Source organism: Martes martes (assembly GCF_963455335.1).
Source record: "Martes martes genome assembly, chromosome: 8".
NCBI classification, from domain to species: Eukaryota; Metazoa; Chordata; class Mammalia; order Carnivora; family Mustelidae; genus Martes; species Martes martes.
Genome location: NC_137895.1, coordinates 194,105 through 211,309, shown reverse-complemented (window position 1 = coordinate 211,309; position 17,205 = coordinate 194,105). Strand labels below are relative to the sequence as shown.

General features: G+C 44.1%; 1 protein-coding gene across 1 annotated transcript in view; it reads right to left on the bottom strand.

Annotated features, from left to right (window-relative positions):
- Window positions 1-16,590, bottom strand: part of SYCE3 (synaptonemal complex central element protein 3) — a 29,753-nt gene extending 13,163 nt beyond the window's left edge. The window contains exons 1-2 of the mRNA XM_080812422.1: window positions 16,544-16,590; window positions 5,295-5,403 (exon numbers count right to left, since the gene is read on the bottom strand). Coding sequence (XP_080668548.1) covers window positions 5,295-5,403 — 109 coding nt within the window. The 5' untranslated portion in view covers window positions 16,544-16,590. The remainder of the gene's footprint in view (window positions 1-5,294; window positions 5,404-16,543) is intronic.
- Between the last annotated feature and the right edge of the window lie 615 nt (window positions 16,591-17,205).

The window sequence follows — 17,205 nt, the reverse complement described above, 5'->3', positions numbered from 1 at the left end:
TGAGAATTTGTCTTCATCCATGGGGTGAGCTTTACCTTCCATGCTATCCACTCATGTGGCTTAGGTAATCCTGGCTATGAACGATGTACACTACTGCATATGCAAACTTTTCAGCATTTAATAACAATAGATTGGATGTATACATAGCATCTTGGAAAGAGCTGACATACATAGTTCTGAATGAAAAAAAAAACAAACAGCACAAGACATATAACATAATACTATTTACAGAAATTTAAAATAAATTTATAAAATAGCAACATATATTTCACAAGAATACATACACACAAAATATATGTCTATGGGAGAGAGGAAAGAGAATGGCTATGGGAATAAGGAAATAAAAAATAAACTAGAGGGGTCCTTTATGGGCCAATTATCACAATTTATCATGAACTGAGGGTATGATAAAATCAATTTTCTACATCTGAGATTGAAAATGAACAATTTTTTCTACAACAGCACAATCAGGGACTAGAGGAACCAACAGAAAATAAAATGGAAAATAACAAAGTAATAAGAGAGATTATAGAGATGATGATAAAGAAGATTAACACAGAATGAGATGTACAATGGATAATTGGAATTTCTGAAGAAGTAAACCAAAGAAATAGTATACAAAGTATCCCGGTGGGGCACATGGGTGACTCAGTTGTTAAGCGTCTGCCTTTGGCTCAGGTCATGACCCCATGGTCCAGGGTTCAAGCCCTGGATCCGGCTCCCTGCTTGGTGGGAAGCCTGCTTCTCCTTCTCCCACTCCCTCTGGTTGTGTCCCCTCTTTTGCTGTGTCTCCCTCTGTCAAATAAATAAAATTTCTAAAAAGTGTCCCAAGGTATAATAAATGAAAAATTTCTTAAAAAAAAAAAACTAAAGGGGCGCCTGAGTGGCTCAGTCAGTTAAGTGTCCAACTCTTGATTTCAGCTCAGGTCATGTTCTCAGGGTGGTGAAATCGAGCCCTGCATCCGGCTCTGCACTGGGCATGGAGCCTGCTTGTGATTCTCTCTCTCCCTCTCCTTCTGCCCCATCCCCACTTGCGTGTGCATGTTCTCTCTCTCTCTTAAAAAAAAAAAAAATAACAGAAGTCTACTGCTCTAGAGGTCTAATGTATCCCAGAAAAAGTGTTAGAGAATATTAACACCAATCTCATGTTAGTGAAGTATAAAGCTTCCAGAACAAAGAACCTTAGAGGCCGCAAAAGTAAGTCACTTTCAAGAGGAAAACACATGGCAGGCCTCACACAGAGCCACTAAATGCTGAAACATCTTTGAAGTTGTAAAGAAAATAATCACCTAGCCAAATTACCATCCAGTTATAAATGTAGACATATTTTTTAATTTTTAAAAAGATTTTATTCATTCATTAGAAAGAGAGAGAGAGAGAGAGAGAAACAGAGAGGGGACAAGAAGGGGGAGAGGCAGAGGAAGAGGGAGAAGCAGACTCCCCGGTGAGCTGGGAGCCCAACATGGGGCTGAATCCTAGGACCTGTAAATCATGACCTAAGCCAACAGCAGACACCCAACCATCTGAGCCACCCAGGTGCCCCTTGAATTTTATTTTTAAGTAATCCCACACCCAACATGGGGCTTGAACCTACAACCCCAGGATCAAGAATCACATACTCTATCAACTGAGCCAGCCAGGTGCCCCCACCTTTACAAATTCAAGGAACATATCCATAGCTATAGTTTCTAGGTTTAAATATTTAAACTATTGAATACAGGTTGTGTAAATCTCAACAACTGTAGGATTTATGTGAACAGAATGTAAATGTTGTAAATATTATTACTAATATAAATGTTATTTGTAGCCTCAGTTTCTTCATCCATAAAATAGGGATAGTAAGAGTCCCTATAGCTCATAAAACTGTTGTGAGGATTAAATGAACTATTTCATGTAAAGTGCTTAGAACAGCATCTAGCATTTAATAAATACTGAATAAATGTTGCTTATTAGTATTATTAGGTCCTGAACAAGGATAAATGAAATACCTGAAGAAATAACATGAGTTTCCTTAATGTTTTCCCACAAACCTTCTTAATTTTGGAACAATCTCACAGAAGTGAATGTATTTTTTATGGTGTTTAAAGATGGGATCAGGAGGGACACAAAACCTAAGAGAAACAAACTGAGGGCTGCTGGGGGGAGGGAGTGTGTGGAGAGGGTAGTGGGGTTGCGGACACTGGGGAGGGTATGGGCTATGGTGAGCGCTATGAAATGTAAAAGCCTGATGATTCACAGGCCTGTACTCCCGGGGCAAATAGTACATTATACGTTAATTAAAAAAAAAGAAAAGAAAAATATTAAAATGCTAAAAAAAATGTATATATTTAAGGTGTTCAATGTGATGACTTGATGTACTTATACATTGGGACATGTTTTTAAAAGTTCTTATTTTTAATGTAGTTAAATTACTAATGTTTTTCTTATATTATTAGCGTGTTTTGTGTACTTTTTAAGAAATCTTTCTCTGACATAAAGATATTTGCTTACATTGAAAAAAAATTATTTGTTTAGAATGAAGAATTTTGGGGCGCCTGGATGTCTCAGTGGGTTAAAGCCTCTCTGCCTTCAGCTCAGGTCACGATTCCAGGGTCCTGAGATCCAGCTCTGTGTAGGGCTCCCTGCTTCTCCCTCTGCCCCTCCTACCTGCTTGTACCCTCTCTCCAATAAATAAATACTTAAAAAAAAAAGTGAAGAATTTCTTCAGTTTCACTTCAATTTAAATTCTTAAGTAAAATTAAGGTGAATACCCTATTTTAAAAGTAGCTTATAGGGGCACCTGGGTGGCTCGGTGGGTTAAAGCCTCTGCCTTCGGCTCAGGTCATGATCCCAGCATCCTGGGATCGAGCCCCGCATCGGGCTCTCTGCTCAGCAGGGAGCCTGCTTCCCTTTCTCTCTCTCTCTGCCTGATTCTCTGCCTACTTGTGATCTATGTCTGTCAAATAAATAAACAAAATCTTTTAAAAAAAGGTAGCTTATATAGTATGATTCTATTTTAATGAAAGCATATCATTTTAAAAAAAAAAGATTCCTCCATGCATCAATCCATTGATCCATCATTCCATTTTTGCATAGACAGAGACTTGCCATAAGGTTTACCAATGTTAATAGTTAATTCTGGGTGACTGAGTTTTGTTGATTTTATTTTTTCTATTGTTTCAGCTTTTATTTATTTTTGAGAGAGAGAGAGAGAGATAATCTTAAGCAGGTTCCGTGTGATGTGGGGATTGATCTCACATTACCCTGAGATCATGACCTGAGCCAAAATCAAGAGTCGGTTGCTTGACTGACTGAACCACCCAGGTGGCCCCCATTTTAGCTTTTAGTTTTGCAAACCTCCTGAATGATCTTTCCTCTAGTCTTTCTTCTCCAAACTGCCCTTCTTCGGTTACCAGAGGTATCTTTCTTTTCTTTTCTTTTTTTCTTTTAAGATTTATTTATTTATCTGAGAGAGAGGAGAGAGAGTGAGCAAGGGGGAGGGGCAGAAGGAGAGCGAGAAACTCAGCAGACCCCTCACTGAGCGAGGGCACCCACATGGGGCTCAACCTCACAACCCCGAGATCAGACCTGAGCTGACACCGAGAGTCAGAAGCTTTAGCTGCACCACCCAGGCACCCCCGGGGATGTCTTTCTAAAACACAAGTTTCTTCCTTGAGATCCCAAATGGCTTCCTATTACCTAAATAAGAAAGGCCACACTCTTCAGCTTGGCACTGAGACCCTTCTTACCTTTACAGCCTCTTCTTTCTTTGGTCTGTGATCTTGTGATTCCCATGCACTAATCTCGTTCCTTGACTACACCTGGCTTTCCTTCATGCTAATTAATTAATAATTAGTATATTAGTATATAAATAATTAGTAAATAAATAATAATTAATCATCTTGATGTCTTTTTCCAGCCCCCTACCTACTTATTCTAATGAAGGAGCATCTCTATTTGGCATCTCTATTCAACTTTATTTACGATTTTCTTTATTTATTTGAGAGAGACAGCATAAGCAGGGGAGGGGCAGAGGGAGCAGGAGAAGCAGACCCCCCATTGCAGGGAGTCTGATGCAGGGCTTGATCCCAGGACCCCCGGATCACGACCCAAACCAAAGGCAGCCACTTAACCAACCGAGTCCCCCAGGTGCTCTGGATTATAGAACTTTCTAAAAAGGTGGTTTAAAAATATAAAAAGCTTTCAAGTACATAGACCAAAAAATACAAACACTTTTAAGTAGAAATTTTCTAAAGCCCGTTGTAATAAATGGAGATTATTTGCAAACCAATAATGTCCTTAAAAACAGGTTGTTTCTCATTTGAGTAGAGCATGCATACTTTCTAAAATTTGTTTTATATTAGTATTTTCTTTAATATAACTTAGGCTTACAAATTAGAGAATCATACATATTCTGAATTAGAACGAAATAAAGAAATTATAATGGGGGGTGGCCGGCTCAGTCTGTGGAACGTATGACTTGATCTCGGGGTTACGAGTTGAAGCCTCACATCGGTTGTAAGATTACTTAAAAATAAAATCTTTGGGGACGCCTGGGTGGCTCAGTTGGTTAAGCAACTGCCTTCAGCTCAGGTCATGATTCCAGCGTCCTGGGATGGAGTCCCGCATCCGGCTCTCTGCTCGGCAGGGAGCCTGCTTCTCCCTCTGCCTCTGCCTGCCACTCTGTCTGCCTGTGCGCTCGCTCTCTCTCTCTCTCTCTAATAAATAAATAAAATCTTTAAAAAAAAAAAAGAGTGTAAAAAATAAAATCTTTGAAAAAGGAATTATAATGGTATCACTACCATGGCTGTTTATCACTTAACGGAAACAGGTTGAATAACAGACTAACATTCTTTTCCCAAAACGGAGAAATTTGTTCAACTCCACTGCTGCTTTATTCCACGGAACGAAGTGAACCTCCCATTTCAGCACCTCATCAGTCTTAGCACGATTACTCTGAGTTCTGTATTTAAACAACTCACAGAAAGTAAGTTCTAATTTTGTTCACAGGTGTTATATTGTTGGTCATTTGCTAAGTATTTGAGCTTGGGTCTGGTACTGTGCCCAGTTACAAAAAAGAAATAACCCTTTCTGCCCTCAGAGGAGTCCAGTCGCAGAGATAGGATACAGACACACATAGAGTCATCAGAAAACACTGCGAGGCGATCTTTAGTGGTAGGGTCCAACTCTGTGGTAGAGGGGTTACATGGCGTAGAAGCTGAGAGGTGGTCAAGGAAGACCTTGTTAAGGCTTGATTTGCGCTCAGAAGTGTAGGAAGAATTTGACCTACTGGAAATGAGGGGGAAACGCTGTACCTGAGATTTTCTCCATCTCTTCCAGTAGCTTTTCCAAGTCTTTATTCAGGTCTGACAGCATTTTCAGCATGTTGTCATAGTTTCTTTCTCCAGGGTCAGAATCAGCCATCTGGGCGGCGCACAGAAAGAAGACGCAGTGAGATAGATGTCAGGGTTTCGATTCCAGCTCTATTTCTCACACCTGGATAGGCCAAACCAGAAATCTGAGGTCATCTTTAATTTCTCCTTGTCTTATTTTCCTGACATAAGGGGTCACTGAAACTCACCCATTTTATTTGTTCATGGAATATTTACTCATCTATGGGTCAAGAAGACCCAATGCTTGGGAGTAGTCAGTGAACACTACCTTTGTGGAACTCAGAGTCTTGTCAAGCTCTTTAAAGACTTTATCCTCCCTCTCTCCAAGGCTTCAGCTTTACTTGAGGTCCATTCTTTTATCCACCATTGAATAGATTGACTGAGCATCTACTATGTGCCAGACATCTACTACGGCTGTGTAGATACTGTGGTATATTTGTGGGTCCAGGCAGATAAAACCCATGCTCTCACTGAGCTTCCATTCCAGGGGGAGACACAAATAATAACAGAACGGTAAAGATACCTTCAGTTTGTGGTCACTGCACAAAGAAAACAAAACAGCATGGTTTAATAAAGAGGACCTTTCACGGGGAGGGGTGCTTTAGCTTGTCAAGTCAGCCAAGTCCTTTCTACTGAAGCAGGATTTGAACTGACACTTCAGTGGTAAGCATTTTAAAGAAGATTTTATTTTATTTTACTTATTTGAGAGAGAGCATCAACAGAGAAAGGGGCAGAGGCAGAGGGACAAGCAGACTCCCCACTGAGGAGGGAGCTTAATGTGGGGCTCAATTCCAGGACCCTGAGATCATCATTTGAACTGAAGGCAGATGCTCAACTGAGTCACCCACGTGCCCATGACACTTGAATCATAAAAAGGAACTGGCATGTAAAGAGCTAAGGGAAGACAGAGAGAATGGGTCAAGAACAGGTGGGAGTGGTCTTCATGTGTTTCAAAGCATGGAAAGAAAGTACAGTATGGAGTTAAGGAGAAAAGTGGTACAAGGTGAGATCAGTTCAGTAGGCAAGAATTTTGGTTTTGAGTATGAGGAAAAGCCACTGGAAATTGAGAGCAGGAGATTATGTTTTAAGAGAATGACTTCAGCTGCCGTTTGGAAGATGGAGTACTATGGAAGGCTGAGAGGAGGTAAGAGTGGGGGAGCCAGTTAGTTAAGAGAGCACTAGAATGGTCTAGAGGTGGAAGTAACTTTGGTTTAGGGTGGTAAGTAATGATATCAATGGTGAAAAGTGGAAGGGTTCAGGCTGTATTTTAGAAGATGAGCCAAAAGAATTTGGAAAGGGATCTGATATGTCTCTGTTTGCAAGGGTAAGTGGTGGGAAGAGAAAAATCAAAATGACTCCTAATTTTGATGAGAACAACTTAATACATGGTGGTGTTATTAACTGAAGTGGGGAAGACTAAGAGAACAGATTAGAAGGGAAATGAAATGCTCTATTTTTTTAAAAAGATTTTATTTATTCATTTGACAGAAGGAGATCACAAGTAGGCAGAGAGGCAGGCAGAGAGAGAGATGGGGAAGTAGGCTCCCTGCCGAGCAGAGAGCCCGATTCGGGGCTCGATCCCAGGACCCTGAGATCATGACCTGAGATGAAGGCAGAGGCTTTAAACCACTGAGCCACCCAGGTGCCCCGAAATGCTCTATTTTTTTAAAAGTTTTATTTATATAAGTAATCTCCATGCAATATGGGGCTTGAACTCACAACCCCGAGAGTAAGAGTCACAAGCTCCACTGACCGAGCCAGCCAGGTGCCCCTCAAAATTCTCTATTTTGAGTATGTTAATGAGGGATGCCTTTTAGACCTGTGAGTAGAGATTCAAATAGCCAGTTGAATATTTAGGTCTGGAATTCAGGAGAAAGTTTGGAGCTAAAAATACAAAGTTTGGAACTAATGGTGCATGCTCTCTTCACCTTTCACTTGGACAATTTTCATAAACTCCTAACTTCCTGCTTCTGGCTTCATCTTGTCAAATCCATTTTCCAGTTCACCTCCTGAATGACCTTACATAACAACACGCAAATCCAACCATGTCACTCTGTTAAGAACCCTTCAATAGCTCGCATTTTCTTTCAGGATAAAACATAATCTCTTACAAGATATATAAGATCCTTAATAATCTAGCTCCTGACTCTTCCCATTCTCATCCAGTTCTGGGTTGTGACCAAGTCACTGAAGAAAGCCTTAAGAGATCTCAAATTAAAATCTGTAAGAGTTGTGTATTTCCATGAGACATGATTAGAAAAGATCCATGAAAAAACATAAAACCCCGTAAAGTGAAAAAAAATTACAGTTTTCTTATAAAAGAGCTAAAGAAATTCAAAATGGAATAAAATCATTCTGTCATGTAGGTGGTTACAAAATCTGTGCAAAGGCAAAGTAGATAATGACACACTTCATATCTAAGTTGTGTGGCCACTTGCTCAATTCATTAATTTATATGATACCTGTTATATTCTTTTACCCACACATTCAACACGTATTTATTGAGCACTATTTTAGACTCTGAGAATACAGCGGTGAACAAAACAGGTTAAAATTCCTGATTTCATGGAATTTATATTCTAGTGGTGAGAGGAGAACATGAACAAGATTAATAAGTGAAATAAATATAAGGAGGGGATAGGTACCAAGGAAAAAAGTCAACCAGAGATGGAGGGTGGAACAGTGTGTGTGAAGGGGGTGGCTGTAATTTAAATAAGTGTACAGGCTTGTTATGATGAGCACAGGGTGTTGAATGGAAGTGTTGAATCACTATATTATATGCCTGAAACTAACATTACACTGTAGGTCAACTACTAGAATTTAAATAAAAACTTAAAAAAAAAAAAAAGAAAGGAGCAAAGAGTTGGAGAAAAAGGAAAGAGAGAGGCAAACCAAGAAACAGACTCTTAGAGAACAAACTGACTGTTGCCAGAAGGGAGGTGGGTGGGGGGATGGGTTAAATAGGTGATATTAAGGAGTGCACTTGTTATGAGCACCGAGTCTTGATTAAAAGTGTTGAATCACTATATTGCACATCTGAAACTAACATTATACTGTATGTTAACTAAATGGAATTTAAAGAAAAACTTAGAAATAAATAAGTAAGTGTGCACTGAAGTGATTTTGACCAGAGACTTGCAGGAAGTGAGAGAACGGGCCATACAGATATCTGGGAAAAGTGTATCCCAGGCAGAGGAAAGAGTAAGAACAAAGCCCCTGAGCTTGGAGTTAGCTGGATGAGCTGGAGGAAGAGCAACGAAGGCAATACAGTTGGTATAGAGAGAGGGAAGGGGAGAGTAGTAGAAGATGAAGTGAAAATGTGGGGGAGTAGAATTATGGTGGCCCTGAGGCCACCAAAGAGACTCTTTCTCTTTGAGTGAGATGGGAGTCTGGGGGGTGATAATCTGGTTTACATTTTAATAAATCACTAGGTTGAGAGTAGCTTCTCTGGGTAGAAGCAGGGAGACTGGAAGACCACTAGAATAATGCAGGCAAGAGATAATAACAGCTTGGATTAGCACAGAAATGATGTAAGTAATATGAAAGAGGATAATTCAGGGTACGTTTTGAGGGCAGGGCCCACAAGATTTGCTGAATCAATGTGGAGTTAGAGATGACATGAAGATTTTTGGCTGGACAACCAGAAATGGAGATTCCATTAACCAAGATGGGGGAAAACGAGAAGACACTGGGTTGTGTGGGAAAGAAAGAGCTCAGTTTTGAACATGTTAAGATGGGTGATGGGTATTGAGGAGGCCATGTGCTGTGATGAGCACTAGGTGTTATACTTAACTAATGAATACTGAACAGTATATAAAAAAACTAATTATGTATTATACAGTGGTTAACTGAATATAATAAATAGAAAAAGATATCTATGAGGCATCCAAGTGGGGATGCTGAGTAGGCAACTGGATAAATGAATTCAGGACAGAGTAGGCTAAAGGCAGAAATTCAGGAGTCATCAGCATACAGATGCTATCTGACATGAGGCTGGGTGAGATCAAGGGAGATAATACAAACGGAGAAGAGGTCCATCAAGTTTGGGGAGATGTGAAGGAACCAGCCAAGGAGACTGAGGAAGAGGGGCCAGAGAGGTAGAAGAGAAGCAAGTCTGGACCCCTAAGTCAAGTCCAGACTCTCAGAGAGTCACTGGACCCTAGCTAATGTCCTCTGATGACATGAAATCTCAACAAGCTGAGAAGACAACTCTGAAGAGTACAACAGAAAGGAGCTCCAAAACTGTATGGGATAAAATAGGTGTTTCCTTAATGGGTGAATAATTTAAAATGCTGAGAAGGTAAGGAATTAAGATAGGACATGTTGAAGAGCATACAAAAGTAGAATTTCTGGGGTGCCTGGTGGCTCAGTCGGTTAAACGTCTGCCTTCAGCTCAGGTCATGATCCCAGGGTCTGGGAATTGAGCCTGCATCAGGCTCCCTGCTCAACAGGGAGTCTGCTTCTCCTCCTCCTCTCTACTTGAGCTCTCTCTTGCTCTCTCTCAGGTAAATAAATACCTTTAAAAAGTAAAATTCCTGTGACTATTTGGTATTTTATGCATTTCGATGTTTAAAAGAATTTGGCTTATTAGAGTCAATAGGTCAGTTCTGTCATTCTGGTTTAAAATGTGAAATTGAGGGGCACCCGGGTGGCTCAGTGGGTTGAGCCTCTGCCTTCGGCTCAGGTCATGATCCCAAGGTCCTGGGATTGAGCCCCGCATCGGGCTCTCTGCTCAGTGGGGAGCCTGGCTTCCCCCCTCTCTCTGCTTGCCTCTCTGTCTACTTGTGAGCTCTGTCAAATAAATAAATAAAATCTTTAAAAAAAAAGTGAAATTGATTAGGGGTTATAATTTTATATATTTTTAAAGATTTTATTTATTTGAGAAAGAGAGAGTACACAACTGGGGGGTGGGGGGGTTGGAGCAGAGGGAGAAGGATACTCCCTGCTGAGCAGGGAGCCCGACATGGGCACAATTACAGGACCCTGAGATCATGACCCAAGCCGAAGACAGGTGCTCAACTGACTGAACCACCAAGGCGTCCCTGATTATGGGTTACAATTTTAAGTCAAAATCTGTTTAACTTTATAAAGAGGTTTAGAACATTTAGGAGAACCTGAAGTTCATCATATTTATAAGTTTTACTTAGGATATTTATAAGAATTATTTAAGTGGGAAGATTTGTTGTTAAGACAACTGAGGGTACTTGCAAGACTCTGTAGTGCTCTTCCCGCCTCAATGATGGATTGTCCACACAGAAATCAGGGCCACAAGGTCAAAGTAGTCTGCAATACCGAGCGCCTACATGAAGAGCTCCTTTTCTGGAGTCTCCCAGACCTGTGATGGACCTTATGAGAATGGGAATTAAACTTTTCCTAAACCAAACACACACACACACACACACACACACACACACACACACACACACACAATGAGTTTAAGTTTGTAAATGGAACAAAAACATAACGTTATTACTATTTAAATTTGCTGGACCTAGGATAAGATTAAGAGTTTAAAATGAGGGTGCCTGCATGGCTCAGTGGGTTAAGCCTCTGCCTTCGGCTCAGGTCATGATCTCAGGGTCCTGGGATCGAGCCCTGCATCAGGCTCTGCTCGGCGGGGAGCCTGCTTCCCCCGCTCTCTCTGCCTCCCTCTCTGCCTGCTTGTGATCTCTCTGTCAAATAAAATAATCTTGAAAAAAAGAGTTTAGAATGAGATAATTGTTTAGAATAAATAACCTAATAGTCTAATAAACTAATAATAATCTAATAATCTAAATCTAATGATTTAGAACATAAACTCAAGAAAAACTGGATTTTTAATATTAGTAGTGTTAATAAAATAATATTATTTCTTAAAACCAAACTAAACATTCAAATACTCTTTTCTCTGTCTAAATAATGCCTTTAAAGTTACTGGAGCTCATATTTATCAATATCTATCCATGTCCTCATATTTACTCTAAGCTTCAGTCATATCCAATATTTGGTAAATTGGGGTATCTACCATATGCCAACTAAGCACTATAGAAAAAAGAGATTAAAAAAATAAACAGGTACTCAGTGCTGTAAACAAAGAAATAAGTCTGGCAAAAAGAAACCTGTTGTAAAGCAAGGTTCTTTGAAGAGCAATAGCCATCCATCCAGATGTCCTTGCTCGGTTTCAAATCAAAGCCTTCACATATAAAATGGCCCTTATAGCCACGTCATTGAGAACTCTGCAAACACCACGTTCTCTCTTTCCTCCATGTGTGTACATATATTATTCTACTGCCTGAAATACCCTTCCCTCACGCTCTCTTGTTTTTAAAGACTCAACTCAAGCGTCACGTCTAGAAGTCTTTCCTCACATTTCCCATCGCCAGCTCTGAAGGCGGCACCTCTTTTACATTTCAACAGCTTCCGCACCTCTTCCAGCCAGACACTGTTCTAAGCATTTACATCTTTAGAAGAGCCCTAAAAGGTAAGTACTATTATTGTTCTAATTTACAGATGAGGAAAACAGGGCTCAGAGAAATGAACAAAGTTGCCCAAGGTCAGACAGCAAAGACACAGATCTAAGAACCAGGCCCTGAGAATCTGGCTCCAGTCTGTGTGCTCACACATTATACTCCTGGCATGCAATAAATTCTTGATAAACACGTGAGTGAACAGAACTAACAAGACATAGTAAGCAACTAAAGAACAACTTGTGTGTACCATGAAATTCCAGGATAGAATGCAGGCTCTGCCATGTATCGGCTGTGAAAGGCTGGCAAGTTACCCTATCTCCTTAAGTCTCAGCTTCCTCTTCTGTAAAATGGAAATAAGAGCTCCTTTGCAGGCGATTGTGAAGATGCACACAGCTATGGGGATAGCAGACACCCACATTCACCAAATGAAATAGTTGGCATGACTCTATGTGTAACACCAAGTATAGACAGAGTAGTTGCTCAGAAAATATTTTATGTTAAGGAGGTGAGAAAGAGATATGAAGTGAATAATATAAAAGCTAACATGTATTTCATGCTTAGTATGTGTCAGGAACCGTGTAAATTCCCAATGAGCACTGGCTGATTTCACAACCATGGAACAAAGTAAGTGCGATTACACTCCCTGTTGTACAGATAAGGAAACTGAAGATTGTGGAAGGATCTAAGCGAAGTCACACAGCCAAGCAGCCGGCGGGCCAGGTGGAGCACAGTCCTGATTCTAGAGGCGGAGCTCGTTAGCACGCCACTTTCTCACAACTGCCTCAGACAATACAGTGGGTGGTTTGGATGGAACAAAGGACAAAGAATGGGGGTAGAGGAATGGAATGAAGAGGCTAACCATGAGCTCAGTTTGGGGCAGCTTGAGTGTGTGGTGCCTAACCAGGCAAGGCTATTCAACAGTTGAAATACAGGATTAGAGCCCTAGAGAGAGGGTAAACTGAAAATAGAGATTTGATGGTGTTTAGATTACGGGAAAAGATGAAATCATTCACAGTGACTGTGTAAAAGAAGAGAAAATGGGCTTGGAAGAAGCTCTTAAATATCAGCCATTAAAAGCAGAAGAAAATGAGCCCATAAAAGACACTGATAAAAATAAAGTAGAGAATTGGGGAGTATGTAGTTGAGACCGACAGAAGAGAGGAGGGATGGGCCAGTTAATTCATTTAGTCAACAAATATTTATTGAACATCAGGCACTGTTTTGGGTGCTAGGAGTATACTAGCAAACAAAAGATAATACTTGTCCTTGTAGAGTTTACATTCTAGTCAAGGGTGATAGGCAATAAACACATAAATATAGAGAATATCAGGTGGTAAGAGAAAATAAAACAAGGTAGTTTACAAAATAATGGAGTGGCAAGAACTACTCCATCTATGGTGAACTATGGAAATCCCCTCTGAGAAGGTGAGTCTTCAAACAGACTCAAGAAAGTGGGCATGTGAGCCCTGCAGATATCTCAGGGAAGAATTCTATGCAGAGGAAACAGGGATGAAAAAGCCTTCAGGCTAACTGTGCTTGAGAAGAACAAGAAGGCTAGAAATGCTGGAGAGGAATGAAGGAGGGCAGGATGTTAGGAGATGAGGCTGAGAAGCTGGGGAGGGTACTGCAGTTTATATAAGACTTTGACGTTAATTCTGAGTGAGCTGAGGAGATATTAGAGAAATTTGAGGGAGTGACGCGATTTGGATTATGATTTAAAAGGATTTCTCTGGGAGCGTCTGACTCTTGGTTTCGGCTCAGGTCATGATCTCAGGGTCGTGCATGGGGTCAAGCCCCTGGGTCCATGCTGGGTGTGGGCCTGCTTATGATTCTCTCTTCCTGTGCCCACCAGCCCCGCTTATATACACGTGCTCACTGTCTCTCTCTAAAACAAACAAATATGTCAAACGATCACTCTGGCTGCAATGCTGAGAGCAGATTGGGATGGGGACCGTGAAGCAGAGAGGAGGCTGTGGCAGAACTCCAGGTAAGGGATGACGGGGCTTGGACTAGAGTGTTAGAAGTGGCAGTAGTGAGAAGTGACCAGATTCTGAATATGCTGGAAACATGGAGCCAACAGTATGTGCTGACATCCAAGCAGAAATATGTATCTGTAGTGTTGGGAAAAGCCTGGCTGAACATCTGTATTGGGGAGTCACTGGGGTACAAATGACACTTAAGGCCATGGGACTAGCTGAGATCTCCTGGGCAGTGAGGGTGGATGGAAGGGAGATCGGAGCTCTCCAATCTGGGGATCTGGGAAGAAGCGGAACCAGCAAAGGAGACTGAAAAGCAGCAGCAAGTCTTGGAAGTCAAGTGAAGAAAGTAAACAAAGAGTGATCAATTGTGTCTCATATAACGCAGCATAAGGAAAAAAAGTGACCGTGGATTCGACAATCTGAAGGTCACTGGCAAACTTGACAGAAGCTGTTTTCATGGGGCGGCAGGGACAAAAGCCTGACTGCAATATGTTTATAGAGAAGGGAAGAAAAGTAAAACTTGTGTGTTCTGGTTCAAAGAGAAGCAGAGAAAGGGCCAGTAGCTGGAATGTAATGTGGAGTTACAGGTATCTTTTGTTTTTAAGTTGGGAGATGTTACACCAGTGTCAAATATTACAAAAGGGCCCAGTGAATTTAAGACCTTTTATTTGGGTGTCAGGTCTCAGTGAGTAACTGAATAACAGTAACAATGACAACAAGAATTCCAAGAATAAAGAATTAACAGAGCATTAGGCAAAATAGATAGGGCATGCAGATTCAGTTGAGACAGGTAGGAGAAATAGGAGATAAATGACAGGATGATAGAGGGAAGGATTTCTCTTTTTTAATTTACAAAGGCAGAGACTTGCCTGTCTTTAGGTTTATGTGAAAGAACTTAGTTGAACAGAGAAGGCTGAAAACAGGAGAAAGGGTAATTGATGGTGCATGGGCTGGTTTCAGACAGGAAAAAGGTCACTATACCCTAGAAAGGGTAGGTAAGGGTCCACGTGGTCCAGGTTCAGACCTGAGGTCTCTAGCTCACCCACAAATGGCAATGAAAATGTTCTTCTCCTAACAGACATTCTTGGTTTCAGGAGAATGATACGGGTTTGGCAAAGCTGAGCACCTCACTAGAGGCACTTGGATATGCAGCAGAGAAGCAGTGGTTGTGTGGCTGGGGACACATGGCTGCACAGGACCCTCAGGACTCTAGGGTAACACAGAGAAAAGAGATGGAGTGTAGCTGGCTTGGGATTTTGAAATGAGTGTGGTGGACGGGCAAGGTGAAGGCACAGGTAAGAGAGTGGATTAAGAGGTGTGAAGATGATGGGTGGGGACAAAGCAAAAGCATGGAGGCCATGTAGTTGGGGGGCAGGTGGACTGGGGATGGAGGCTGTGACCAGAGTGATGTTGGGTTGAGGTGGGATGAGCAGATCCAGGGAGAGGGGATGAGCTGGGGAGAAGGAAGACTGTTGGAGGAAGACCATGGGATGGGAGTCCATGGCTTTCCTTCTTGATAAGGTTGCTGCAGGTGCGCAAGACTAGGATGGAAAGGAGGGTTAGTCCAGTGCCAAAGCCCAGGGGAATGAGAGTAACAGCAAACTAATGGGGTTAGGAGAGCAGAGGGAGTGCGGGAGCGGGAGAGGACAGGCTTAAGAATCACTTTGGGTGTGAAGTTGCTGGAGGTCACAGGGGTCCTGGGGAGTGGAGACTCCAGAGGTGTGCAGAGCTCACGGGCCTGGAGTCCTGGTTGTAGTCTCAGGGTCTTCCCTGGTCTGAAGAGTTTGGCAGAGGCTGGGATCCGCCTGGAAATGAGAACTGGGAAAGGACAAGTGGGGCTCTCGGGTCAGAGATTCTTTGTGAGGGGCACATGCGTGTGAGCAGCACAGGAATAGCATGTGCATGTGTGGTGGGAATCCTGGAGTCAGAGGAGAAGGAGTGTGTGGTGTGTGGAGTGCAGGTGTTCCAGGTGTGGGAGCAGCAGGTGAGAGGGTCAGGTGGTATGGGAGAGTCCAGAGTCTGGAATGTGCAGTGTAAGAGGTCTGGAGGAGATGTGGGGTGAGGGAACTGGGGTGAAAGCGGGGTATGGGAGGTGAGGAGATGGGGTGAGGAGGCCTGTGGGGGGTGAGGGCCGTGTGTGGGGGTGGGGGCAGGGGATTGGGGTGAGGGCGTGTTGGGGGTGGGTATGGGGGGCAAGGAGACTAGACTGAGCAGGGGTGTGGGAGGCGAGGTGACTGGGGTGAGGAGGTGGGGGAGGGGGCTGGGGTGAGAATGGGGTGTGGGGGCGAGCAGACGGAGGTGTGGAGCAGGGGGGCTTGGGGAGAGGGGGGTGTAGAGACTGGGGCAAGGGTCGGGTGTGGTGGGTGAGGGTAGGGTGTTGGGGCTGGGGGCTGGGGTGAGGAGGGGTGTGAGGGGAGAGGAGATGGGTGAGGGGGTGTGGGGGGTGAGGTGCTGGGGTGAGAATGGGGTGTGGGGGGCGAGGAGACTGGGTTGAGGAGGTGGGAGGGGCGAGGAGACAGGGCTGAGGGGTTGTGGGGGGCGAGGAGACTGGGGTAAGAACGGGGTGTGGGGGGCAGGGCTGGGGTGACAGGGGTGTGGGGGGCGGCGAGCGGCCCGTGGCGGGGGGACGGGTGAGGGGGGGATACCAGGTGAGGCGGCGGGCACAGCTTGGGGACTTCGTGGCCCTGGGGGTCAGGAGGCGCAGGGAGGGCCAGGGACCCGTGGCTGGGCCGGCCTCGCTCACCTCAAGCACCGCCTGCGCTCCTCGCGTGGGGATCCGCGACCCACCTGTGTGGTGGGGAGCACGCGGCCGGAGCTGGCCACGGAACCCCGCCCCTTTCCGTTAGCAGACCCGCCCCCTGGAGATGATTTCTCGCCCTCATTGGCCAGTGTCCCGGAGCGGAAGGGGCTGGGCCGCAAACACGTGAGTGTGCCGTCCTCTGGCTGGTCTCGGCCTCGAGGTCTCATTGGCTGGTCTCCAGAGCGGAAGGGGCGGGGCCGCCCCGGGGGGCTCTTGCCGGAAATAGCGGTGGCTGAGGTGGAGGGAGAGCGGAGCTGAAGGGAGGGTCCTCTCGCGGACCGGGTGGTTGTGTTCTTCTCCGCCGTTCGCCGGTCGAGGCCTCGCACGCGGCGCCCGGTCCTCCCGACCACCGCGTCCCCCGCGTCCGGGACAGCACTTGGCCCAGCGGGTGCTAGTAAGCGTTGGTTCAGGCCCAGACGTCCTCCGTCTTGACGACGACCGCGCAGCTGTCCGCCCCCAGGGACCTGCGGCCGGGGGGAGAGAGCCCCGGCGGCCCCCGGGGCGGGGCGGGGCGGGCCAGACCGCCGCTCGGCGCCGAGAGCGGCTGCGCCCGCCGCGGCGTCCGGAGGAGCGCGGAGCGACGGCCTCCGCGGGCGGGAGCGGGG